Genomic DNA, 27,795 nt, shown 5'->3' with positions numbered 1-27,795 from the left:
ATAAAGAGAAGACGGTCAAGAACCCCATGGGACGTCGGGACCGGGAATAACAGACAGGTAGTCCTCGACTTACGACCGCAATCGAGCCCAAAATTTCCATTGCTAAGTGAGGCAGTTGTTAAGTGAGTTCTGCCCCGGTTTAGGACTTTTTTTTTGCCTCCAGTCGCTGAGCAAATCACTGCGGTTGTTAAGTGAACCATACGGACACTAAGCGAATCTGGCTCCCCCCCCCCAATTGACTTTGTTTGCCAGAAGCCGGCTGGGAAGGTCGCAAAAGGGGATCACGTGACCCCGGGACGCCGCAGCCGTCATAAGTGTGTGCCAGTTGCCAAGCAACTTGACTTTTGATCGTGTCACCGTGGAGAGGCTGTAAGGGTCGTAAGTGTGAAACCCGGTCATAAGTCAGTATCGTCGTAACTTGGAACGGTCACTAAAGAAATGCTTGTAAGTTGAGGACCAGCTGCAGTGATCTCCTGGAGTTGCAGTCACGTGCAGCTGGGGGGATCCTTTGGCTGGAGACCCTCCCCCCCACAAGGACAGAGTCGGAATACAGATAGTCCTCAACTTACAACGGTTCATTTAGTGACCAAAGTTACAACTGCCCCGAAAAAAAGTGACTTACGACCATTTTGTCACACTTAACGACTGTTGTAGCATCTCTGTGGTCCTGTGATCAAAATTCGAACGATCGGCAACCGGCACGTACTTAACGACGGTTGCAATGTCCTGGGGTGGGGGTGGGGGTTTCACGCGATCCCCTTTTGCGACCTTCTGACAAGCAAGGTGGAGGGGGAAGCCCGATTCACTTAAGAACCGTGTTACTAACTCAGCAGCTGCGTCGACTCGCTGCACAGCTGTGGCAAGAAAGGTCGTAAAATGGGACAAAGCTCCCTTAACCACCGTCTCGCTAAGCGGTGGAAATTTGGGGGCCCCCGTTGTCGTAAGCCGAGGACTACCCGGAAATAGCAATAAATTCCCTTTTAGGAAAGGCCAAGGCGCAGAAGAAAGACAAAAAGCGTCCGTCAGAAGTCAAGGACTGCTTGCACGCACGCAACACAACCTCTCAGACGCCGCGTTAAACTCTCCTGATCATTTTTTTGGTGTTTTGTTTTTTTTTCTCTCTCTTTCTTTGGTGTATCAAGTCACTTTCTCTTTTGTGCAGGTTTTAGAGAAGGATGAGGCCGACCCTCCCGGGAATTTCATCCCTGTCATTTTGTACGACTCACTCCGATCCGAGTTCGAGAAGATGAAAGGGCGGCAGCTGGAAACTCAGGAGCTCCTGAAGTCCCTGGAAAGCCACGGAGCAGATGGAAGCCCCCCTCAACTCATCTCGGCCGAGGCTTACGAACGGCTGAAGGACGATTACGAGAAGCAAATCGCAGCCCTTAAGGCAGCTTTGGAGAAGACCAACTGCCCGGATGATCCGATCGGGCCGAACCAAGCGACGGAAAACCAAGCTGACTTAGAGCCGGAAGGAAAAAGCAAACTCAAGAGGGGGAGGAGAGATGAGGTGGAGGAGCTGACGAAGGAGCTGAGAGACACCCAGGAGAAACATCAGGCAGCTTTGGCAGAGGTCAAGCTTCTCCAGGAACAGATTGAGCTGGGCATCTTGTCCGTAGGGGAGAAAGAAGCTGCCGAGAGTTCCAGTATTGAACTGGAGACGGTGAAGGCCGCTCTGCGCCAGTCTCAGGAGGAGCTGAAGGAACAAGAGCAGAAGGTGAAGGAGTTGGAAGGGCTGCTCGGGGTTCATGAAGAAAGAGGGGGCCCAAACTGCTCCGCCGAGGCCTATGAGGAGATGAAAGCCACACTTGGGGCTTCCTTGGATGCCGTCTCCAAGGAGAAAGAGGCTCTTCTCAAGAGATGCACCTCTGCGGAAACGGAGCTAAGAGAACTGAGGGCCTCCTTGAAGAAGGAGGAGGAGGAGGAGGAGGAGAACAGCCACCAGATGCTGGAAAGAAAGTCTTCCATCAACCAGGCCCTTCAAGAGGAGACCAGCAAGTTGCAAGGAGAGCTGGAAGCCATGACTAAGCGACATCAGGAAGTGAAGGGTCACGTCGAGGACCTCCGCGAAGGCCGGGAGAAGCTGGAAGAGGAGCTTCGAGCAACCAAGGAGATGTTGGCCTCTCGCTACGTCTCTAGAGCGGAGCACGAGGAGACGGTGGAGAAGCTGAAGGCCGCCTTCTCCGATGCCGAAGGGAGGCTGCTGGAGATGAGAGAGAAGTACACCTCTGCTCGGACCGAGCTGGCCGAACTTCAGAAGACTGCCGAGGTCTACAGGCAAGAGTCGGTGCCCCTGGCCGAGCACGCCCGGGCCAAGGAGGCCTTGGAAGGCACCTTGTGGGAGTTGAAGGCCAAAGCGAAGCTGGGGGAGCAGGAGCTGAGAGCCAAAGCTCTGGAGGCCTCTCGACTCCAGGCTGACCTGGACGAGGTCCGTCGGGGTGCCGTCTCCCAGGAGGCCCACGAGCAGCTGAGGGCCGCCTCGCGGGCCGAAATCGAGGCCCTGAAGGCGAAGCTGAGCGACCTGGGCTGCAAGCACGAGCGGACCTGCACCGAAGTCTTCCAGGTGCAGCGCGAGGCCCTCTTCATGAAGAGCGAGAAGCACGCCGCCGAGGCCCAGCTGGCCGCCGCCGAGAAGCAGCTGCAGAGCCTGAGGGCCGAGTCCGCACGTCTGCAGGAGCTGCACAGCCACATCGAGGACTCGGCCCAGCTGGTCCAAGAGAAAGACAAGAAGGTGAGTCAGGTTTGGGCTTGGTCCGAAAAGATGCTCTCGGATTTGTCCTGTTGCGTCCCGTTTTGGTCACCCCGATGTAAAAAAAATAAAATAAATGACTCTAGAAAGGGCGCAGAGATGAGCAACAAAGATGAGGAGTAATTTATTTTAATTGGGGCTTTAATTGCACAGGGTTAAGTTTAATCTTTTTTAAATTGGTTTTAACTTTTGTAATGTTGGTTTTTAATTCCCTGTAAACCGCCCTGAGTCCTCAGGGAAAGGGCGGTATATAAATGTAATAAAATAAAATAAAAATAAATAAATGATCGGGGGACTGGAGGCTAAAACATATGAAGAACGGTTGCAGGAATTGGGCATGTCTAGTTTAATGAAGAGAAGGACCAGGGGTGACAGGATAGCAGCCTTCCAATATCTCAGGGGCTGCCCCAAAGAAGAGGCAGTCAAGCTGTTCTCCAAAGCGCCCGAAGGCAGGACAAGAAGGAATGGATAGAAACTAGTCAAGGAGAGAAGCAACCCGGAACTAAGGAGAAACTTGAGTGAATGAATGAACCGTTATTGTCAAAGTACAACCATGTATATATTGAGATTGGCTGAGCCTCCCTTCGTGCCCCCCCCCACAACTCACAGTGATAACAAACCTTCCATCTTGTTACACCATGTGAGCTAATTGCACAACGCACCGGCCTCGCAAGTCAAGCTTGCATAAAGTTTATAAAATTATTTCCCGTTCAAGAGCCTGACAGCCCATGGATAAAAGCTGTTTTTCAGCCATTTGGTGTGGCTGGCTGTACTCCTGTATCTCCTACCCGATAGTAGGAGAGTAAAGAGATACCGACCAGGGTGTGAGTCGTCCCTGAGGATTTTCCTCACTCTTCCAAGGCAGCGGGCCCTGGCGAGGTCATCCAGTGGGGTCAGGGGACAGCTCACGATGTCTTGTGCTGTGCTCACCACCCTCTGTAATGCTTTCCTGTCTGCGGCTGTCAGACCAGCATACCAAACCACAATACCGTATGAGAGGACGCTCTCTATGGTAGACCGGTAAAAGAGGGTCCTGACAGTTAGAACAATTAACCAGTGGAACAACTTGCACCTAAACATTGGCAAGACGAAAGAGATGGTGTTAGACTTCCGGAGAAAAAAGGAGGAACCTGTCCCACTTTACATCGGGGAGGACTGTGTGGAGAGAGTTTCCTCCTTTAAATTTCTGGGAGTCTACCTCTGCGAAGATCTGACCTGGAAAGTTAACACAACCCAGGTGGCTAGAAAGGCCCAACAGAGGCTTCACTTTCTCAGGGTCTTGCGGAAGAACAGGGCAGAACAACGGCTAATGACCCTCTTTTACCGGTCTACTATAGAGAGCGTCCTCTCGTACGGTATTGTGGTTTGGTATGCTGGTCTGACAGCCGCGGACAGGAAAGTATTACAGAGGGTAGTGAGCACAGCACAAGACATTGTGGGCTGTCTCCTGACACCACTGGATGACCTCGCCAGGGCTCGTTGCCTTGGAAGAGTGAGGAAGATTCTCAGGGATGACTCACACCCTGGACGGTATCTCTTTACTCTCCTACCATCCGGTAGGAGATATAGGAATATAGCCAGCCGCACCAACAGGCTGAAAAATAGCTTTTATCCGTGGGCTGTTAGGCTTTTAAATGGGACATCATCTTATGCAGAATTGACTTGGGAGGCCGGTGTGTGGTGTAGTTGGTTCACATGGTGTGGTAGGATGGAGGGTTTGTTGTCACTGTGTGTTGGGGGGAGAGAGCACGGGGGGGGGGGAGGCTCAGCTAATCTCAATGTACACATGTTGTACTTTGACAATAAAGGTTTATTATTATTATTTAAGAAGAGACTGGACAACCATTTGTCTGAAATGGTATATGGGGTCTCCTGCTTGAGCAGGGGGTTGGACTAGATGACCTCCGAGGACCCCTTCCAACTTTACTACCATTATCAGCTGGGTCCTCCAGAGACAAGAAATGAGGATGGAAGCCCCCAAGAAATATGGGAAGAAAAGCACGAATGGGTCGAGAGGAAGGAGAAGATGAGAACATGGTGGTTGGGAAAGAGAAATATGACAGCTCAGTCCTAAGTATGTAGCTAAGTATGGGAATGAAATTTGGCCTTCAGGTCTTCTAAAGTTGCCATATGAGTTATGGCTTACATACTTGTGACTGAGCTTCTCTTTGGCAACCACGACTTTCTCCTCGCCTCCTCCCTCTGAGCCCATTTACTCTTTTCTTCCCATATTTATTTTGGGATATTTTATTTAGAAGAATCTGAAGACCAAATTTCACGTATGAAATTGTGGAGGGATGTGGTGGAAAGGATAGCTCGCTAGGAGAACAAGATAGCAGACGGTTTCCTATCTGAGCAGGGGGTTGGACTAGAAGACCTCCAAGGTCCCTCCCCGCAATGTTATTCAGTTGGTATAAATCGGGAATGTCCAACCTCGGCCACTTTTAAGACTTGTGGACTTCAACTCCCAGAAGTTGGTTGGCTGGCTGAGGAATTCTGGGAGTTGAAGTCCACAGTCACCAAGGTCGGACGTCCCGGGTGTAAACTGCAACTACCCCTGGTGTAAACTGAAATTCGTTGAAGTCCGTAGATCTTAAAACTTGCCAAGGTTGGGCACTCCTGGTGTAAACTGATATTAGCTGAAATCTATTCTTTTTTCTTACCTCGGGCCTTATTTTCCTTGACTTACTATTTCTTACTTCTTTTCTGGCTTTGCCTACTGTTGCTTACCTCAAAAGGGTGGGGACCGATGCAAATATGCACCTGTGCCCTCTGGTAGAGGGATCAATTGGGCATCAAGCAGAAGAATCCAGACTGTCATTTGTTGCTTACTGCAGGGCTTTTCAACCAGTGGTACGGGTACCACCTGTGGTACATCGGCACCTGGCAGGTGGTACGCGACCATCCTAGAAAAGTGGTAGCGGGGGACGGGAATGAGCTGAACCGGTGGCAGCACCGCATAAACCTGAGCGAGAGACGGCTGGAGCTGCAGGGCTGTCGGGGCTCAGCGGAAGTGCCAGGATCAGCACCAGGATCCAGCTGGAGCTCAGCGCTGATCCTGGCGCTTCTGAGCCCAGAAGAAGCGCCGATCAGCTGGAATGTTGCAGCATCTGCAGGGTCTTGTGATTTACATTCAGACGCTTGGAAACTGATTCATATTTATGATGGTCACAGTGTCCCAGGGTCATGTGAAGTGACCAAAACCTGCTGCAACCACCCAGCAGAGTGGGGGGGAATAAAAAACCAAACACCCCCACCCCACCCCATCCCCACTCCCAATCCTGAACAGAAATGCTCACAATGATGACAACCTCGGACAGGAGGAAGAGCGCCACCGGGCGGGCAGGCAGGCGTCTTGCTCGGCTGTGGCTTGGGGGGGCACTTTTTCCAGTGCCATTGTAACTTCGAACAGTCACTAAGCAAACTGTTGTAAGTCGAGGACTACCTGTACTTCATCACTTTCTTTCTTTCTTTCTTTTTTTTTTTGGTCATCAAGTTTTTGACACCTTGCTAGGCGACTGGTGGTCCTCGGATGTTTCCATAGCCTAAAAGTGGTATAGTGGGTGAAAAGGTTGAAAAGCCGTGGCTTCCCGAATGTGAAACACAATTGTTGCCCTGGTGTCATTATTTCCCCTCCTTCTTGGCAGATCACAGAGCTCTCCAAAGAGGTCTTCAAACTGAAAGAAGCTTTGAAGGATCTTTCAGAGCTTTCTAGTGGCGCCTCTCCTAAAGGGATCTTCTCACCAAAGGCGGATGGTGATCTGGACGTAGCTACTTTCCAGAGCAGAATTCAAGATCTGGAGCAACAATTAATCGTGAGTATCTTACAAAGGAAGGAGAATTAAGGAGAGACTCTAAAGGTTGTTTTAGGAGGATCCCTCAAGCCTAACTGTCTGGCTTCTTCCATCTGAGATGGATCAGGTGTTCCTCGGAAAATGAACAAGGAGTAATGCATTGGTAACACCCCATTTGGAATAGCGGTAGCACTTACATACTGCTTCACAGTGCTTTGCAGCCCTCTCTAAACAGTTTACAGAGTCAGCTTATTGCCCCCCAACAATCTGGATCCTCATTTTACCGACCTGGGAAGGATGGAAGGCTGAGTCGGCCTTGAGCTGATCAGGATCGAACTCCTGGCAGTCGGCAGAGTCAGCCTGCAATAGTTCATTCTAGACACCGTGCCAACACGGCAATTGCATCCAGTTTTGGTCACCACGATAGAAAAAAGATGCTGAGAATCTAGAAAGAGGGCAGAGAAGAGCAACAAAGATGGTCAGAGGACTGGAGGCTAAAACATATCAGGAACGGTTGCTGGAATTGGGAATGTCCAGTTTAATGAAGAGAAGGACGAGGGGGGACAGGATAGCAGTCTTCCAATATCGCAGGGGCAGCCCCAAAGAAGAGGGAGTCAAGCTATTCTCCAAAGCGCCCGAAGGCAGGACAAGAAGCAACGGATGGAAACTCATCAAGGAGAGAAGCAACCTAGAACTAAGGAGAAACTTCCCGACAGTGAGAACAATTAACCAGTGGAACAACCTGCCTCCAGAAGCTCTGAATGCTCCAACACTGGAAGTTTTTAAGAAGAGACTGGACAGCCACTTGCCTGGAATGATATAAGTTCTCCTGCTTGAGTAAGGGGGTTGGACTAGAAGATCTCCAAGGTCCCTTCCATCTCTTGTCATTCTCTTCAAATACCACCTCCGGATGAGATGGAGATGACCTGTGTTCCATGCATTTGCCCCGTTCTTTTGACACCTTGATGGCACACACAGTATCCAACCAACCCACCCATCAAAAGCTCCTGACTGCGACGGTCCCTTACCAGAATAAAAGGAAGAACTTTGCAGGAGATGGGACTGATTAGATGAGATGGGATCAACTCTTGAAGCTAGGATGGGTTAGCTAAACGCCTCTGAAAAACCCCAATGTCCTGTAAGGAATTTTGAAATTAACCCTCAGACTCTTCATAGGATCGAGAACAGCTAATTGGGGAATCCCATTAATAACCAAATAATAACCAAATAACCACTCTGGGATGTTCAGAGTCAGGAGCTGTAAACAGGCAGACAGACCCAATGTAAGCTCCCCTCAGTCAAGGAAAAAGTGCCACCACGGAGGTGTTTCTGACCGCAGGGAACTCCACCTGAAATAATTTTTTTAAAGATTTTAATTAATTTTCTCTTGCATACATACATTAATTTTTCAACCAGCGTGCTGTCTGGATTCAAAAACACTAATACGTAATCAATTCCTAATCCTTGGTTCTTTCCTTTAGCCCAGGAGTAGGCAACCTTGGCTCATTCGTGACTTGTGGACTTCAACTCCCAGAATTCCTGAATCAGCATGGCTCAGCTTGGAAACCTCTCCCTTTCCCCTCAGCGTGGCTGACTCAGGAATTCTGGGAGTTGAAGTCCACGAGTCATAAAGCAGCCTAGGCCAGCGGTAGGCAACCTTGGCTCCTTTATGACTCGTGGACTTCAACTCCCAGGGAGAGGTTTCCAAGCTGAGCCAGGTTGGCTCAGGAATTCTGGGAGTTGAAGTCCACGAGTCATAAAAGAGCCAAGGTTGCCTACCCCTGCTCTAGTCATTTGTAAAAAGAATCCCAGATTTGGTAATATTCTGTTTTTTCTTTATCTTCCAATCTCACAGTTAATCTGTCCATTCTCTGCGCATTCCAGTATTTTTATTATTATTATTATTTCGTCCTCTGGTGGTAGTCCTTCATTTTTCCAATATTGCGCAGAAATTATTCTTGCTGCTATTGTGACGTGTAAAATCAAATATGGACTTTGTTTAATTAATCTTTTCTGGCATTATACCTAATAAGAAAAGTGCAGGTTTGAACTCCCAACATTTTTTCTAACCAAGCATGTATCTTTTTCCCCCAAAAGGCCTTGGCTTTGCTACATGTCCACCAAACATGAGAATACGTGCTTGAGTTACCTTGACATTTCCAGCATCTATCTGACACATTTTTAAACATTTTTGCTAATCTTGCTGGTGGCGCCACCTGAAATAATCTTAGCCGAGCCATTTCCACTATTTTTTTATTTACTTGTTTTCATTCTCTTTCGTGCTAGGAATCTGAGCGACGCCATAGCAATATCATCTCTTTATACAGGGGACACCTTCTCTACGCTATCCAGGTGAGTTGTTCAGGTCTTCATTCCTGACAGCGGGTTAGAAATAGGAGGTGAAGGACTCCGTGGTTTCCGAACGTTTCGCCACCAGGCTAGGGAACATAATTAGAAATATTTCACAGCGGGGGTGGGAAAAGAAGATTCTGGAATATGTTTGCAGGGACCCAAAGCTGGAATAAGGAGGGGGCCAGAGCAGAGGTCCCCGACCTTTCGGGCACCAGGGACCGGTTCCGTGGAGAGATGTTTTTCCGTGGACTGGAGAAGGCGTGGTTTTGCGTGCTGCCTGCATCCTGCAAATGGGGCTTCGCTTGTTTGCGCGGATCTGCTTTCGGCATGCCGCGAGCCAGCGCTGGTGTGTGGCTTGAGGGTTGGGGACCCCTGGACTAGAGTACTGAACTGCTGTTTGAGTGTGGAGACACAGCTAGTGACGTGGAGCCAGTGTCAACAGTCCGACAAGTGAATTCAACATTGAGGAGAAACTCTACGGCTCTGAGGGTGCCATAAAAGCTAAACTTTATGGAATACCCATCTCGGGTACCGAAGAAGCAAAATCAGCTCTTTAAGTTTCCTGCTCGAAAATCTGGTTAGTCTGGTTAGTCAATCGTTCTTCTTAACCCCCACCCGCCAAGTCTTCCTGTTGGCCAATCATATTTCTTTGGTTTGTTATGAGAACAGACCACTTCTCCGTCAAGACAAATCTGGTTTTGTGACCTTGATTCCCATGGTCCATCGACGGCTCCTTAAAATCCCGTTTCTCCTAGGCTTCCCCTCTCTCCTGTTCCTAGGGCAAATTGCGTGTCTGAATGTGAGAAGTGTGCACAGGTGTTGGCTGAACATCTACTTGGAGGTCTGTCTGCATTTGCGTGGATATGTGCACGCACGCACGCACACCCACGTTTGTTCCAAGGCTGCTTTTGGCTTTGGAGCCTGAACAGTTGTCCATCCCTTATAAGTAACACGTCCAGCTTAGCTTAAGAGTCCTGTTCCAACAACACAACTTTGCATCAGGAATTAGCTACTCTTCGTGCTAGAGCACACAGGTAGTCCTCCCCTTACGACCACATTTGAGCCCAAAATTTTTGTTGCCAAGTGAGAAATTTGTTAAATGCGTTTTGCCCCAAACGCATTGTTAAATGCGTTTTGCTCGCCACCTTTGTGAAGTGAATCACTGCGGCTGTTAAACTAGTAACACAGCTGTTTAGTGAATCGTGACTTCCCCATGGAACTTAGCTTGTCGGAAGGTTGCAAAAGGAGATCCCCTGACCGTCACAAATGTGAGTCAGTTGTCAAGCACCCGAATGTAAATCACGTGGCCGCAGGGATGCTGCAACGGTCGTAAGTGTGAAAAATGGTCATCGGTCACTTTTTTCAGTGCCGAACGGTCACTAGACGAACCGTTGTACGTCAAGGACTACTTGTATGGCAGTATTTTGATTTATTTTGACTTTTTTCATAGGGCCACCTTAGGAATAAACTATGCAGGCCGATGTCCAACGGGTCAGCATGAGAACCTCTGAGCAAGATAGTGCATTTCAGGTCCTGACGTGTTTCCTGGAATACATTCTTATCTTTCCAGCCGAAGTATGGAAACGAACAGCAACAAAAAGTGCTTTCCCAGTCCTTTAGGCCCACGTTTCTCAACCTTGGCAATTTTAAACATATGTGGACTTCAGCTGCCAGAATTCCCCGGCCCGCCAAACCACAATCGCGAAAAAAACCAATTGGAAAAGAAGTTAAAAGATTTATGCACGTCATTGAATGATTGACTAACCCAGCCGCCACGTTGCTTTTTAAATACGTACAAATGTAAAAAATTAGAAAATCAATAAAATATTACAAAGAAAAGAAAAGAAAGGAAGTTAAATCAATTAACCAGAAAATGTGACTTGCGAACAGTGCAGCCACCTCACAGGCTTCACACGTGGCTGGTGCGAAACCCGGGTCTTCAGGGTTGTCTGAATGGCTGGAAGCCTCAGGGCCAATCTAACCCCAGAGGGGACGATGTTCCAGGCCTACGGATGAGGAGGCTGTCTTCCTTGGTCCTGCCAGATGAACGGGACGGGGCCCGTAACGTGCCTCTTCTGCCAGACCTGACGGGATGGGTCGATGTAACTGGAGAGGAGATATCTCAGATGACCCAGCCCCACGCCACATAGGTCCTTATGGGTCATAACCTGCACCAGGAGTTGAACCCAGAAGCTGAGTGGTAACTTATGGAGGAGAGAGGCTGTGAGGGGGTTCCCTGGTGCTCTCCGAGCTAGGCTGGTTTCTTGCAGACGTTTCATGACCCAACTAGGTAACGTCATCAGTGCTAGAAGGGAGTCAGTGGGGTTTGTGGAGAGGAGGAGGAGGAGGATTGTGGGGTCCTTGGTGCTCTCTGAACTGGGTGGTTTTCTTGCAGACGTTTCATTACCCTACGAGGGAATGTCATCAGTGCTAGAGGGAGGTGGGGTTTGTGGAGGAGGAGGAGGAGGAGGAGGAGGACTGTGGGGTCCTTGGTGCTCTCCGAGCTAGGCTGGTTTCTTGCAGACGTTTCATGACCCAACTAGGTAACATCATCAGTGCTAGAAGGGAGTGGGGTTTACAAAGAGAGGAGGAGGAGGAAGAAGGGGAGGGGGAGGAGGAGGAGGAGGAGGAAGGGGAGGACTGGGGTCCTTGGTGCTCTCTGAGCTTGCTTGTTGTCTTGCAGACATTTCATGACCCAACTAGGCAACCTCATCGGTGCTAGGGTGACTAGCACTAACGACGTTACCCAGTTTGCGTCATGAAACGTCTGCAAGAAACCTACCAAGCTCAGAAGCCCCCCCCCCCCGGGAGCTCCTTTCCACCCTGAGCTGTAAATATTCTCTTATATCGGACAGATCACGACCGCTGATCTTGCAGGGATTCCCCCCCCCGAGCACAATCGGTCTCCTTGAAGAGTGAGATTAAGAGATCTGCTGTTGGACCTCGGTCCTCTGGCAGGGGCAGAGGCGAAAGCCCCGCCAGCCAAAACGCTTGGCTCAACGCCGAGGAACATCGCCTCCAGATGTTTCACGATCTCTCTTCCCCGACCCCCCACTTCCCTTTCTGCTCCTTCCAGGGCCACATGGATGCAGACGTCCAGAGAATCCTCTTCCAGATTTTGAAGATGCAAAGGCTCCAGGAGCAAGGCAGATGAGACGAGGCGACAGGTCGCAGACTCGAACCCGGGGTGGGGTGGGCAGGCTGGGCAATTTCCTGGGGGGAACGAGGACACGAAGGTCACACCAACGCTGAGCCAGGACGGGAGGAAGACCGGCTGGAACCCAAATGCTTCACAGCCGGCGGGAAATCCTCGCGCTTCGCCTCGGCGTGTCCTCGACGGCCAAAGCACTCCTGGTTGAGTTTCCGCCTGCCATCACAATGATAAAGGCTACAGGGTCATTGCGGGGGTGGGGTGGGGGTGGAAATGAGTAGAGGACAGACCTAGAGTGAGACAAGGGTGTGACCCATAGTGGTTAGAGATGTTTATTTCCACTGTGTCTAATGGCAAAAAAAAAACCCTTATTCTTCCTTACTGGGGGATCTCGGGCCATTCGGTCTCTCTGATCACAGACTACCTGCAGGGTTGTCGTTTTGGTAAAACGGGGGGGGGGGGAAATAGGTAGCTTTGATTACTGTGCCAGGGTGTCAGTGTGTGAGTCTTTGTTAAAAGGGTTGAGTTGGGGGTGGGGGAGGAGGTCACATCTGCATAATCAAAGCCGCGTCTCTTTTTAACACACTTTGCAACACGTGCAGGAAAGGAGCGGGACTGCCATCTTGACTTTTTTGCCCTCCCCTGACCTCCCTGCTTTGCAGAGAAGCAGTGAGATAGAAATGCAGTATTTAAAAAAAAAACCAGGGAAAGGACAAAGTTAATTAGAGGTAATCCTCGACTTACAACAAAGAGTTCACTTAGTGACCAGCCGTGAAAAAAAAAAGAGACTTAGGACCTGTTTTTCATACAACTGTTGCAGCATACCCCACGGTCATGTGATCAAAATTCAGACACCTGGCAATTGACTCACATTAACGACGGTTGCAGTGTCCCGAGGTCACATTATCCCCTTTTGCGACCTTCTGACAAGCAAAGTCAATGGAGATATATTCACTTAACAACGGTGTTACTAGCTTAACAATTGCGCTGATTCGCTTAACAGCTGTGGCAAAGGAGGTCATAAGATGAGGCAAAGCTCACTTAGCGTCTGTCTTGCTTAGAAGCAGAAATTCTGGGCTCAATTTTGGTCGTACGTTGAGAACTACCTGTCTTGGGCGTCTGGGATCTGAAAGCAAGTGACTGTATCTGCTGAAATTTTACAGATGTGAAAACAACAACAACCCATCAAGATGTTGCGTTAGGCCAGGGGTAGGCAAGTCCACGAGTCATAAAAGAGCCAAGTTTGCCTACCCCTGGCCTAGGCTGCTTTATGACTCATGGACTTCAACTCCCAGAATTCCTGAGCCAGCCACGCTGAGGGGAAACAGAGAGGTTTCCATCCTGAGCCATGCTGGCTCAGGAATTCTGGGAGTTGAAGTCCATGAGTCATAAAGGAGCCAAGGTTGCCTACCCCTGGCCTAGGCCGCTTTATGACTCATGGACTTCAACTCCCAGAATTCCTGAGCCAGCCACGCTGAGGGGAAACAGAGAGGTTTCCATCCTGAGCCATGCTGGCTCAGGAATTCTGGGAGTTGAAGTCCATGAGTCATAAAGGAGCCAAGGTTGCCTACCCCTGGCCTAGGCCGTTTTATGACTCATGGACTTCAACTCCCAGAATTCCTGAGCCAGCCACACTGAGGGGAAAGGGAGAGGTTTCCATGCTGAGCCATTCTGGCTCAGGAATTCTGGGAGTTGAAGTCCACAAGTCATAAAAGAGCCAAGGTTGCCTACCCCTGGCCTAGGCCGCTTTATGACTCATGGACTTCAACTCCCAGAATTCCTGAGCCAGCCACACTGAGGGGAAAGGGAGAGGTTTCCATGCTGAGCCATTCTGGCTCAGGAATTCTGGGAGTTGAAGTCCACAAGTCATAAAAGAGCCAAGGTTGCCTACCCCTGGCCTAGGCCGCTTTATGACTCATGGACTTCAACTCCCAGAATTCCTGAGCCAGCCACACTGAGGGGAAACAGAGAGGTTTCCATGCTGAGCCATTCTGGCTCAGGAATTCTGGGAGTTGAAGTCCACGAGTCATAAAGGAGCCAAGTTTGCCTACCCCTGGCCTAGGCTGCTTTATGACTCATGGATTTCCACTCCCAGAATTCCTGAGGCAGCCATGCTGAGGGGAAACGGAGAGGTTTCCATGCTGAGCCATGCCGGCTCAGGAATTCTGGGAGTTGAAGTCCACAAGTCATAAAAGAGCCAAGGTTGCCTACCCCTGCGTTAGGCAAATGAGCAAATAGTTTCAATTCTTCACAATTAATTGCCGCTAATTGTTTAACGGTGCTGTCTTTTAAAAGTGAAATGACTGGGATGAAATGCCCAAAGTTGGGAAAAATTTTACTAGCCAGGAAAACAACAACCACTTAAAAAAAACAACAAACGCAGTTGTAGTCTTCCATAACATTAGCATGCATTTGAGAATGAACCTTGGTGGCTTCACGCTTGTGTCAGGGTGCCAAGAGGATAGCGCTGCAAATAAGATTTCCAGAGAAATTATGCAACAACCTTTCCGGATGAGTTGGAATGAATTATAGTAATCTGTGCTGAAAAGTAAAAAAAAAAATAATTTCTTCCTGCACTGGATATCGTCCAGGCTTCCTTCCCTTCTGTGTCTGGTTTTAACAAAAATCAAGATGTCAAGCCACAGTACAGGTAATCTTCGACTTACAAGAGTCGAAGAATTGGTGAGAATCGGAGGATCAGAAATTTTGCAACGGCTCATGAACATTTGACTCCTATAGTATTTGGCAACAGGGTCATTTGATATTGCAAAATACTACAGAAGTTTGCCACAGTGCTAAAAAAAAACAAAACAAAAAAACCGATCCTGCAGGGCCGGATGTCTCTCTCTCTCGGCGAAGCTTAAAAATCAAAAAGGCAAGTTAGCTGGGCCCTGGAGGAAGCCTGCTTGCGTGGGAATCTCCCCTTCGTTTCTGGGGCTTCTGAGCTGCCCCCCCCTCCCCAATTTCTCCTCCCTTTCTTTAGCTTCCGAACTCCAGCTGATTTGCACCATTTCCACTGGGTGGATGAAGGTACCCCGGCACCCAGCGGGATAAGTGGGTGAGTCCTGGAGCATCCCTGCGGTCAGTCGTAAGAGTGTTGTAACTTTGAAACCAAGTTGCAAGTAGCTTTTGGGAAGGTGGTTGTAACTTCAAATGGGTCACTAAGTGGCCTGTTGTAGGTCGAGGACTTCCTGTATTCAGAATATAGAATAATATAATCATCATAATAATATAGAGTTGGAAGGGACCTTGGAGGTCATCTAGTTCAACCCCCTGCTCAAGCAGGAAACTGTAACGGGTAGGCAACCGTGGCTCTTTTATAACTCGTGGACTTCATCTCCCAGAATTCCTGAGCCAGGCACGCTGAGGGGAAAGGGAGACGTTTCCAAGCTGAGCCAGGCTGGCTGAGGAATTCTGGGAGTTGAAGTCCACAAGTCATGAAGGGGCCATAGTTTCCTCATGCTGACTCAGGAATTCTGGGAGTTGAAGTCCACGAGTCACAAAAGAGCCAAGGTTGCCCACCCCTGCTATAGACCAACTCTACATCCCGTGGAACTACTGGTTTGTACCTTTAGAGGAGGGGGTCTTCAAACGTGGCCCTTTTATGGCTCGTGGACTTCAACTCCCAGAATTCCTGAGCCAGCAGTGCTCAGCTTGGAAACCTCTCCCTGTCCCCTCAGCGTGGCTGACTCAGGAATTCTGGGAGTTGAAGTCCACAAGTCATGAAGGGGCCATAGTTTCCTCATGCTGGCTCAGGAATTCTGGGAGTTGTAGTCCACGAGTCACAAAAGAGCCAAGGTTGCCAACCCCTGCCCTATACCATTTCAGACAAATGGTTGTCCAATCTCCTCTTGAAAAAAATCTCCAGTGATGGACCTTTCTTTGTTTTTTTCCTTGAAGACATTTCTCTTCTCCTCCAAGCTTCTTCCGTTCTGACCGAATGGTGGAGAATGAATGAATGAATGAATTAATTAATTCTTTGTTAGTAATTTACACAAATACACACACACACACACACATACATATATATACATATGTATATACATACATACACACATATATATGTTAAGTGTTCAGTATTTGTTAAGTGTTTGTTAAGTATTTAGAAGTTTGAAATAGCTATATCAGTCTCCCTTTAATTCTTTGTTAGCAATCCAAAAATTTTTTTACACACAAACACACATATATACATACATATATACATACATACATACATACATACATATATACATATACACATATACATACACATATACACACACACACATATGTAAACTTTTTGGATTGCTAACAAAGGAATTAAAGGGAGACTGATATAGCTATTTCAAACCTATTTGAAATATATATATATATATTTCCATCCACCCTCCACCATTCGGTCAGAACGGAAGAAGCTCCTTGGAGGAGAAGCGAAATGTCTACAAGGGGAAAGAAAGAAAGAAAGGCCGCTGGCTTTTTGATAAAGCCCCTTGCGGACAGCCGTGATCTGGATGACTGACAATCTCCGTAGACCTCCATAGAAACCCCCCCCTCCCCGCCGCCCACCCAATCCATTGGAAGCAAGTTGCTCAGCTGCTTCCAAACCTTAAGGTGAGCCGTTTTTTTTTTGTATTTAAGCCTGCATGCGTTGTCTGAAGGGCCAACCTAGGTCAGGGTAGCCTGTGGAGACTGGATGTCAACAGTGGCTGGGTAAGGAAAGCATTTCTGGAGGGGCGCGGAGTTTTAAAGGGTGTGAATTGGCTTTCAGAAGCATCTTTAAGACACAATGGAATTTTTTTAGCTCTAGCAATTCTGGGTGGGGACAGAAGGAATGTTGGCAAACTGCAATTTTTTTCTCATCCCCACATTATTATTATTTTTTTAAAAAAAACCACTGTTTGAAGCAGGATGCAGGAAGGAATTCTGTACCTCTAACGTGGTTTCTAGACAGGTGGGGGCCTCACAAGGTAAAGCAAGAGGGGAACACGCTTGGTTAATCATTCCCTTGCATGGTTAAGCCGAGGATCTGTACCGAAAATTGCACTGCGTCGTTGCCTTTCTTTTCACAATCCACAGCAATAAAAAAACATCTGCCTTCGCTCTGTTTTGAATATTTTCACTCTCTGCAAAATCTGACAGGTTCGATGGGCCTGTTTCGACAGCTCTGCTGGTGACCAAAACTTGAATTGATCCCCGTTATGGGGGAGGTCGAGGCTAGAGGGATGGAATGAAGATGGCGTGAAGAGTTAGTACGGCTTTACAACGCCTTGGTAAGGCCAGGTGTGGAATATGGCACCCAGTTTTGGTCACCACGATGTAAAAAACAATGTTGATGTTGAGACTCTACAAGGAGTACAGAATAGAGCAACAAAGATGATTAGGGGGGCTGGAGGCTAAAACATGAAGATTAGGTGCAAGAATTGGGTATGTCTAGTTTAATGACTAGACACGGTCCTTGACGCAGTGGCTCAGTGGGTTAGGACGCTGAGCTTGTCGATAAGAAGGTCGGCAGTTTGGTGGGTCGAATCCCGAGTGCCGCGTAGCAGAGTGAGCGCCTGTTACTTGTCCCAGCTTCTGCCAACCTAGCAGTTCGAAAGCACGTAAAAATGCAAGTAGAAAAATAGGGACCACTCCGGTGGGAAGGTAACAGCGTTCCGTGCGCCTTTGGCGTCTAGTCATGCCGGCCACATGACCACGGAGACGTCCTCGGACAAGCGCTGGCTCTTCGGCTTTGAAACGGAGATGAGCACCGGCCCCTAGAGTCGGAAACGACTAGCACGCATGTGCGGGGGAAACTTTACCTTTTACCTTTAGTTTAATGAAGGACTCGGGGTGACGTAATAGCAGTTATCCAATATCTCAGGGGCTGCACCAAAGAACAGGGGGGGGTCTGCCTATTCTCCAAAGCGCCTGAAGGCAGGACAAGAAGCAACATATGGAAACTCATCAAGCAGAAATACAACCTAGAAATAAGGAGAGAATCAAGAACTAAGCAGAATTTTCCTGAGAGTTAGAACAATTAACCAGTGGAACAACCTGCCTCCAGAAGTTTAGAATGTCTAACACTGGAAGTTTTTAAGAAGAGACTGGACAGCCATTTGTCCAGAATGGAATAGGGTTTCCTGCCGGAGCAGGGGGTTGGACTAGATGACCTCCAGGGTCCCTTCCAACTCTTTTTTTAAAAATAGATATATTGTAACTATAACAATCTCCAGTGCCTGGTGTACAGCGTGTTGTCTTGGTTTATATTTTAACAAGAAAAAAAAGGGACAGTAATAAATGATGAAATTTGATAATTCCATAATTAATATATTAATTAATAATACATTTCTTTGATCTTCCCTTCTCCCATTTGTATTTTCCTTCTTCAGCCTTAGGCAAAATATAATTCTTAATATTTTCAATATATAAATGATTAGGTATAGGCATTTTTTATATTTATACAAATAATACTAATCTCTCTCTATAACATTTTTTCAGCTATTATTCTCATAACCATCATCTCATTAGTTCAGCATACGTCCTATTTTTTATAATTTTTGTTTGCTTAGATTCCCTGATATTCAGGGAATATCCAATTCTTATCAGTAATAATTTCTTCATATTAGTCGATCTCACTGACTAAATGTTCCCATTTAGGTACATCATCCCAATATTTTATGTCATGCGTTATAAAAATACTGTACTTTTTATGTCTTATAGTATCTAGATATAACATCCTTTTTAATCAGTTTATATTTTACTTATAGATTAATAAAAGTTACATCAACCTACTATTTTAACATTTGATATATTATAAAACATACTATATTACTTAAATCAAATTATCCTTCTTGTTCTAAGGCCGCATGTTTGAAGTTCTCTGTTCTTTTAGCCATATTCAAACAAATGTTTATTCATCTAATAGTCCATCTGGTAGGATGAGTCAAATCTCTTATATATGTCTCTGATATTCTTCTTTTGCTGGAATTGGGTATGTGTAGTTTAATGAAAAGGGACGCGGTGGCTCAGTGGGTTAGGACGCTGAACTTGTCGATCGGAAGGTCGGCAGTTTGGCGGGTCGAATCCCGAGTGCCGCGTAGCAGAGTGAGCGCCTGTTACTCGTCCCAGCTTCTGCCAACCTAGCAGTTCGAAAGCACGTAAAAATGCAAGTAGAAAAATAGGGACCACTGCGGTGGGAAGGTAACAGAGTTCCGTGCGCCTTTGGCGTCTAGTCATGCCGGCCACATGACCACGGAGACGTCCTCGGACAAGCGCCGGCTCTTCGGCTATGAAACGGAGATGAGCACCGGCCCCTAGAGTCGGAAACGACGAGTACGCATGTGCGGGGGAACCTTTACCTTTACCTTTTAGTTTAATGAAGAGAAGGGTGAGGGGTGACATGATAGCAGTGTTCCAATATCTCAGGGGCTGCCCCAAAGAAGAGGGAGTCAAGCTATTCTCCAAAGCCCCTGAAGGCAGGACAAGAAGCAATGGATGGAAACTAGTCAAGGAGAGAAGCAACCTAGAACTAAGGAGAAACTTCCTGGCAGTTAGAACAATTAACCACTGGAACAACCTGTCTCCAGAAGCTGTGAATGCTCCAACACTGGACGTTTTAAAGAAGAGACTGGACAGCCATTTGTCTGAAATGGTACAGGGTTTCCTGCCTTAGCAGGGGGTTGGATTAGATGACCTCCAAGGTCCCTTCCAACTTATTATTATTATTATTATTATTTTGCCAAGTTGATATAATCCGCTTACCCAACAGTTCCTGTATTTTAACAAATGTTGTGGGGAATACAAAAGATGAAGTAAGTAAGATAAATTCTTTCTGTCCCCCCAACTTTAATAGTTCTCCTAATTTTTCCTGTTGTATCAGAACCTTGTAGATTATTTCCTCTTTGTGTCAAATTGTAATTCTTTTCCTTTTGCTGTTTCATCGATTTGCGGATACTCTTCTAGTTTGTAATCTGCTGTCTGTTTTGTGTGTTCCTTTGTTGTTATTTCCTGGGTATTTTTTCAATTGTAGATTTAGACTGGAAATATGCTTATTTGAATCCTCAAAGTTGTTTCGAATTTCATCGTGGTTTGAATTTATTGTCTTTATTTATTTATTTATTTATTTATTTATTTATTTATTTATTTATTTATTTATTTATTTATTTTTGGGACTTATATGCCGCCCTATCTCCCGAAGGACTCAGGGCGGCTAACAACAAAACATATAATAAATACAGAAATTAAGATAAAATTAAAATTAAAGGCCTCTGTACAATAAATTAAAAATAAAAATAAAAATAAATTAAAAATTAGAGTTAAAAAAATTAAAAACATAATTAAAATCCCTGTCAGTCCAGGTCAGCCAGGTGGAAAAGGAGTGTTTTGAGGCCGCGGCGAAAGGACTGGAGATTTTGGGCCATCCGAAGCTCAGGGGGGAGCTGGTTCCACAGGGCTGGCGCTCCCACAGAGAAGGCCCTCCTCCTGGGGGTCACCAGCCGACATTGTCTAGCCGAAAGCACCCTGAAGAGGCCTTCTCTGTGTGAGCGTACTGGGCGATGGGAAGTCGTCCCCGGCAGCAGATGGTCCTGCAAGTATCCCGGGCCTAAGCCATGTAGGGCTTTAAAGGTAAGTACCAGCACCTTAAATTTCACCCGGAGGGCAACCGGTAACCAATGCAGCTGGTGACTGTTTTAGAAAGAAGGTTGCAGTTTAGAGGAGAACCAGACAGGAAGATGGCTCTGGAAGAAAAAGAGAAGAGCTGAGCACATGTAGGGAGTGGGTTTTTATACCCTCTGGAGCCTTTTGTTTGGAGTTGTTTCCTGTTCCTGTTCGAGGCTTTGTATTTCCTGTGTCACGTATTCTGACCTGAGTCTGAGTGTGCCTTTCTGGTATTCTGATGGTGGTGGGTTAATCCTATTATGTCCCAAGGGTCATATCCTGCTGCCCTGTGGCTGTGGCTGATGACTCTTAGATTTTTGGTCTTGATTCTAGGGATCTTTCTTCCTGATCCCAGTTTCCTGATTCCAGTCTGACAAGATTATTTCCAATTCTGCAGATTTGGTTTCTATTTGGGACAGAGAGACTTGTGGAGGGGTGGGGGGTGGGGGGTTGGTTTCTCCCTTTAAAATACTTTAGGAAAATATATTCTGCCTTTTAAATATTTCCAAAAATATTTCTTTCTCTGGGGCGGGGGATGACTTCCCACATGTCTCACTTAGCAACAGAGGTTTGAGGCTCAATTGTGGTTGTAAGTCAAGGACTACCGGTATTTGGAAATCAATGTTGGCTTTATCATCTTAATAGATAAATGGACTGGGATCAACGCTGCTCTACTAGAGTTGAGAAGAGAAAGGGAAATTGTAAATTACACGTTTTCTCTGCAACGTAAGTACATCTTGGTGTAGGATATCCACGCTATTTCTATTTTTAAAAGTCCAGAACAGTGAGATAACATTTGGAAGTGGCTCAAACAAACGCTTCTTTAATTCACTGGAATATAAGAAGGGAGAGGGAGACAAGTAGAATACAGAATAACAGAAGGGACCTTGAAGGTCTTCCAATCCACCCACCTGCATAATCAGACGTGTAAGATTCTGTTACTACAGCCATCTTAATAAAGGTCTTATTTTGACACTGGCATTCTGGAAACACATTTGCGTTCTCAGCAAAAGAAAATAATGCACATCTGAGATCGATTTAAAAACGAATTACCGGGCCTCTGAGATCTCAGAGCAGACAACGAAACAGCCATAGCTTTTGTTATCCTCTCTGCAAATCTGAATTGCCTCTATTTTATTTGCCGCTGGAGAATAGCCTTGTCCATTTCCAGATGTGGAAGCCTGCCCCAGTGTGCCGCAGCTGCCAAAAAAGCCAATGCAATCCTGGGCTTCACATGAACAAAGGGATAGCATCAAGATCATGAGAAGTGATAGAACCGCAAACCAGTTCCAGTTCCGAGCTGGGAATAAAATGGCTGCTGCTTTTGAAAGGTCTGTTTATTGATGAAGAGAACCAGCAACAGCACGTATTCTAGAACAGCTGACAAAATGGCTGAGTGAGAGGATGGACCTTTCTAGGGTTCCGATTGAGACACTCCAGGGAATTGTGCAATGTATCCTTGTGCCTTTTGCTAGTCTAATGTTGGTGGGTTAATCCTGTTATGTCCTAAACCAGGGGTAGGCAACCTCGGCTCTTTTATGACTCATGGACTTCAACTCCCAGAATTCCTGAGCCAGCTGGCTCAGGAATTCTGGGAGTTGAAGTCCATGAGTCATAAAAGAGCCGAGGTTGCCTACCCCTGTCCTAAACATCATGTCCTGTCCTTAGAATTTGGGTGGGGGAATGTAAATTCTTAATCCCATCCGCCGTGGGGGCTGAAGGCGTTTTCTTTATGAATAGATTGGCCCAGTCTTTCTTAACAGGTACAAAATATCCATCTCTTGAGGCCTCTGGTTGAGGCTGTTAAGAAAGACTGGGGCTGCCTTTTGCCTTTGTTAAGACTTTTCTCCATTTCTTCTTTGGGTAAATATAATATTCTGCCCCTTTTTAATATTCCCCAAAATATTTCATTCTCAGTGGTGGGTGGGTGTGCGTGTGCGTGCGTGCGTTCTTACCACAATTTGATCATCAACAAGCTAAACTAGAACATGGATCAAGGTTTCTTGGTTCTGAACACGCAGATGTTGTAAAAACAAAACAAAAAGATAATGACCAGAACTGCAGTTACTTAAGGAGAGGCTACGATGTTCCTCCTCCTGTTCTTGTGATGTTCAGGAATATCCCCACAGGCTCATTGCATCCATACGTTTAGAATTGGCGAGATCTTTAGGCACCATCCTTTAGAGGAAATATTCTATCCTGCCTTCTTTAAATATTCCCCAAAACATTTCATTCTCAAGGAGGGTGGGTGGGTGCTGACTTTCTACACTGTCTTCCAGTACTGGAAGAGGCTGTCACAGCGAAGAGGCGATTGTCTTCTTCTCCAAAGCACCAGAGGGCAGCAGCGGATGGAAGCTTGTGGAAGAAAGATCCGACTTAGAAGTTAAGGAGAAATTCCAGCCAACATGGCTAGCTGGGGAATTCTGGGAGTTGGGGTCCTCAGGTCTTGGGGTCGTCAAGATTGGACATCCCTGCTTTACATATTCAGTAAGCCTTCCCAAGTTGGGTTATGGAATGAAGTTTCTCCTAAAATTGAGCTGGCTGCCAGTTTTATGGTATTCCAGACTGCCTTCAAGATCTGGCAGTTCTCCAGTGGACAGAGCTCCTTGTTAGGTGTGTTTGTATATATGTTTTGTATATTGTTGGTCAGATTCACCATTTTGATTTTGATTTTTTTTCCTAATTTCTGGTACATTTTATCTTTTGTATTGTGAGTTGGCACTGAAATCAAGTAAATTACATTAAAATTTTGCACCAAAAAAAGAAGAAGAAGAAGAAGAAGAAGAAGGAGGAGGAGGAGGAGGAGGAGGAGGAGGAGGAGGAGGAGGAGGAGGAAGAAGAAGAAGAAGAAGAAGAAAGAAGAAGAAGAAGAAGAAGAAGAAGAAGAAGAAGAAGAAGAAGAAGAAGAAGAAGAAGAAGAAGAAGAAGAAGAAGAAGAAGTAGTTAAGGAGAAATTTTCTGACAGTGAACATAATTGTTCACCTTAATTCTCAAAGGTGCTTTTTCAAAAGGCAACTGGACTAGGTTTCCCCCCCCCCTTGAAGACATTTCTCTTTTCATCTAAGAAGCTTCTTCAGTTCTGACTGAATGGTGTGTGGGGGTGGGGGTAAGGGTGTGTGGAAATGGAAGGATTACTTCTGATTGGCTCATTACTTTGTCCAGTCAGAACTAATCCTTCCATCCATTCCCCCCCCACACACCATCCAGTCAGAACTGAAGAAGCTTCTTAGATTTAATTTAATTTAATTTAATTTTTAATTTTAATTCCATTTATATCCCGCCCTTCTCCGAAGACTCAGGGCGGCTTACAAGCTTAGCAGTAGCCTTCATTCTATGTATAGGCCTGCTTATTAGGGCTTTCACACACACCCCCAAGCGGCATTATTACAAAGTCAGCTTAATTGCCCCCCAACAATCTGGGTCCTCATTTTACCTACCTGGGAAGGATGGAAGGCTGAGTCAACCTTGAGCCTGGTGGGACTCGAACCTGCACTCATTGCAGGCAGCTGGTGTTGCTTAAGGAGGCCTTAGCCCACTGCTCCACCAAGGCTACATTCACACAACTACAATATGTACAGAGAAATAGTCCTCACAGGGACATCCCTGTCACTTATTTTTATTTATTTATTTATTTTAATCCCATTTATATCCCGCCCTTCTCCGAAGACTCAGGGCGGCTTACAAGCTTAGCAGTAGCCTTCATTCTATGTATAGGCCTGCTTATTAGGGCTTTCACACCCACCCCCAAGCGGCATTATTACAAAGTCAGCTTAATTGCCCCCCAACAATCTGGGTCCTCGTTTTACCTACCTGGGAAGGATGGAAGGCTGAGTCAACCTTGAGCCTGGTGGGACTCGAACCTGCACTAATTGCAGGCAGCTGGTGTTACTTAAGGAGGCATTAGCCCACTGCTCCACCAGGGCTACATTCACACAACTACAATATGTACAGAGAAATAGTCCTCACAGGGACATCCATGTCACTTATTTTTATTTATTTATTTATTTTAATCCCATTTATATCCCGCCCTTCTCCGAAGACTCAGGGCGGCTTACAAGCTTAGCAGTAGCCTTCATTCTATGTATAGGCCTGCTTATTAGGGCTTTCACACACACACCCCCAAGCGGCATTATTACAAAGTCAGCTTAATTGCCCCCAACAATCTGGGTCCTCATTTGACCTACCTGGGAAGGATGGAAGGCTGAGTCAACCTTGAGCCTGGTGGGACTCGAACCTGCACTCATTGCAGGCAGCTGGTGTTGCTTAAGGAGGCATTATTAGCCCACTGCTCCACCAAGGCTCTTTGAGATGAGCAGGGAAATGTCTTCAAGGAATAACAAAGTCCAGCTGCCTTTTGTAAAAGCACCTTTGTGACAACCATGACCTGGATGACTGAGAATCTCCATAGATATTTCATCAGTGGGATGGCTGGCCTCCTGGAGATGAGGGTGCTCCGTCACTGGAGGCTTTCAAGAAGAGATTGGACAGCCACTGGACTGAGATAGTGTAACTCTCCTGCCTTGAGCAGGAGGGTTGGAGTAGAAGACCTCCACGGTCCCTTCCAGCCCTATGATTCTATGTTCCATGTTCTAAATATGCCTCTCAACCTCCCTAGACAAGAAAAGAACGAGTTACTGGCAGGATCTGACCATGGCTTTCAGACATGGCCAGATCGGCAGCTTTGACGCCTTTCTCTTTTTCCTGAAAGGGCAGAAGATCCCAGGTCCCTGACCCAGGTCCATCTCTTTTAGTTATCATCTCTCTCATCTCAGGCAAGTAATCTCCAGCTTGAGGAAAGTGACGGGTGAAGAGGGACAGCCAACTGTCCCTCACCAGAAGAGGGAAAAGTCAGGAAGAATCAGCAAAGTTTTGTGCAAAGGTAGGTCCGACCTACCTCATTAACTTGAGTTCTTTCAAGATGTCGACAAGTATAAGGTGGAAGTGACTCTGTTGACGTTGTATATTTGGTTTTTCAAAAAGCTTCAGATGAAGCTTTTCATTCAAGCTTCTTGAGTGAATTGAGCCATCATAGGATTAGAGGATTGAGCCCTCTGTGGGGCTGGTGTCTGGTTTACCAAAAAAAAACAAAACAAAAAACCACCACACACTCCAAAATCCAAAAACAACCCCCCCAACACTTCTATGTTGTTGTTGTTAGTTGCGAAGTCGTGTCCGACCCATTGCGACCCCATGGACAATGTTCCTCCAGGCCTTCCTGTCCTCTACCATCTTCTGGAGCCCATTTAAGCTCATGCCTACTGCTTCAGTGACTCCATCCAGCCACCTCATTCTCTGTTGTCCCCTTCTTCTCTTGCCCTCAATCTTTCCCAGCATGAGGCTCTTCTCCAGTGAGTCCTTCCTCCTCATTAGGTGGCCAAAGGATTTGAGTTTTAGCTTCAGGATCTGGCCTTCTAAAGAGCAGTCAGGGTTGATCTCCTCTAGGACTGACTGGTTTGATCGCCTTGCAGTCCAAGGGACTCGCAGGAGTCTTCTCCAGCACCATAGTTCAAAGGCTTCAATTCAACACTCCTATAGAATAGGAAAAATAGGCAATTTTTACAAGAAGTAGGATTGAGCCTGATGGAAAATGTGTTTCTCCATGAAGCAGATAATCAGTCCGTGGAAGATGATGCCACATATTTACTGCTAGCTCCAAAGGCCTCGAAAGGAAACTACGCCAGTTTCTAGATTGGGAAGACCAAACCACAGATGGCAATATTGTATGTTTTAGGTGTGTGTCATTTATGTGTTTCACTTTTAGAGCAGGCAACTAAATTTCATTTCTGATGTGTGCCATTGTGCCCGCAGTAAAACAAAAATGACAATAAAGATTATCTTATCTTATCTAACAAGAGACATCTACCGTAAACTTCTATCTGTGGGCTTCTGAGATGGATTCGGTGGGCCACCATATGAGAGAAAATGCTGCCCAGACAGGATCTAGCAATGACATTCCCTTGTGGTTAATTAATCAATCAATCAGAATAAAGCTAGGTCTAGTTTAACGCAAAGGACCAGGAGTGACGGGATAGCAGCATTCCAATATTTGAGCGGCTGTCACAAAGAAGAAGCTGTCAATCTCTTCTCTAAAGCACATGAAGAGTTTTTGTAAAACTCTTTAATAAAAAAAAGACAGAACAAGAAGCAATAGGGAGAGAACCAAACTAGAAATAAGGAGAAATTTTCCTGACAATGGGAACAAGAATAGAATAGAATAGAATAGAATAGAATAGAATAGAATAGAATAGAATAGAATAGAATAGAATAGAATAGAATAGAATAGAATAGAATAGAATAGAATAGAATAGAATAGAATGGATTGGAATGGAATGGAAAATGTGAAGTGGAGGGGAACAGAACAGAACAGAATAGAAAATGTGGAATGGAATAGAATAGAATAGAATAGAATAGAATAGAATAGAATAGAATAGAATAGAATAGAATAGAATAGAATGGAATGGAATGGAATGGAATGGAATGGAATGGAATGGAATGGAATGGAATAGAGTAGAGTAGAGTAGAGTAGAGTAGAGTAGAGTAGAGTAGAGTAGAGTAGAGTAGAGTAGAGTAGAATAGAATAGAATAGAATAGAAGCTGGAAGGGACCTTGGAGGTCTTCTAGTCCAGCCCCCTGCTCAAGCAGGAGAACAATTAACCAGTGGAACTACCTACCTTCAGAAGTTTTGAGTTCCCCAGTACTGGAGTTTTCTAAGAAGAGACTGGACAGCCCTTTCTCTGAAATGGTATAGGGCTTCCTGCTTGATCAGGGGGTTAGACTAGAAGACCTCCAAGGTCCCTTCCAATTCTGTTCTCTCTCTTTCTCTCTCCCTCACCGACCCCATTGGTGGCCTCAACCAAAGATCTGCGCTGCGTGTATTCCCCATTTGCAGGAGCAGGAGTGCTTCCTTCCATGCTTTCCCCCGAACTTCCTTTGAATTCCTGCCTGCCTGAAGTTTGTTTAATCAGCCTCTCCATCTGTCACACATTGCATCCATCCTCTCACTGAACACCCCTCGATTTCCCATCCCTAATCGTATGTCTTTCCTTGCCAATTCTCCGGGCTGCAGTTTCTGTCTGAGAGAAAAACCCATAACTCAGAGGAGTTAAGGCAAGGGAAGAAAAACAAGATTG

The 27,795-nt window shown here is 46.4% G+C and overlaps 1 protein-coding gene across 1 annotated transcript in view; it reads left to right on the top strand.

Moving 5' to 3' along the window:
* The window catches only part of ANKRD24 (ankyrin repeat domain 24), a gene marked incomplete at both ends in the record, with an annotated part of 30,267 nt that extends 18,218 nt beyond the window's left edge, over positions 1–12,049 (top strand). Inside the window, 4 exons of the mRNA XM_083350351.1 lie at positions 1,163–2,731; positions 6,397–6,564; positions 8,830–8,895; positions 11,972–12,049. Coding sequence (XP_083206477.1) covers positions 1,163–2,731; positions 6,397–6,564; positions 8,830–8,895; positions 11,972–12,049 — 1,881 coding nt within the window. The remainder of the gene's footprint in view (positions 1–1,162; positions 2,732–6,396; positions 6,565–8,829; positions 8,896–11,971) is intronic.
* Between the last annotated feature and the right edge of the window lie 15,746 nt (positions 12,050–27,795).

The sequence above is a fragment of the Vipera ursinii genome, assembly GCF_947247035.1.
Source record: "Vipera ursinii genome assembly, chromosome: 1".
Classification (NCBI taxonomy): domain Eukaryota; kingdom Metazoa; phylum Chordata; class Lepidosauria; order Squamata; family Viperidae; genus Vipera; species Vipera ursinii.
Note: the sequence above shows the minus strand (reverse complement) of the source record. Positions and strands in the feature narration are given on the sequence as shown.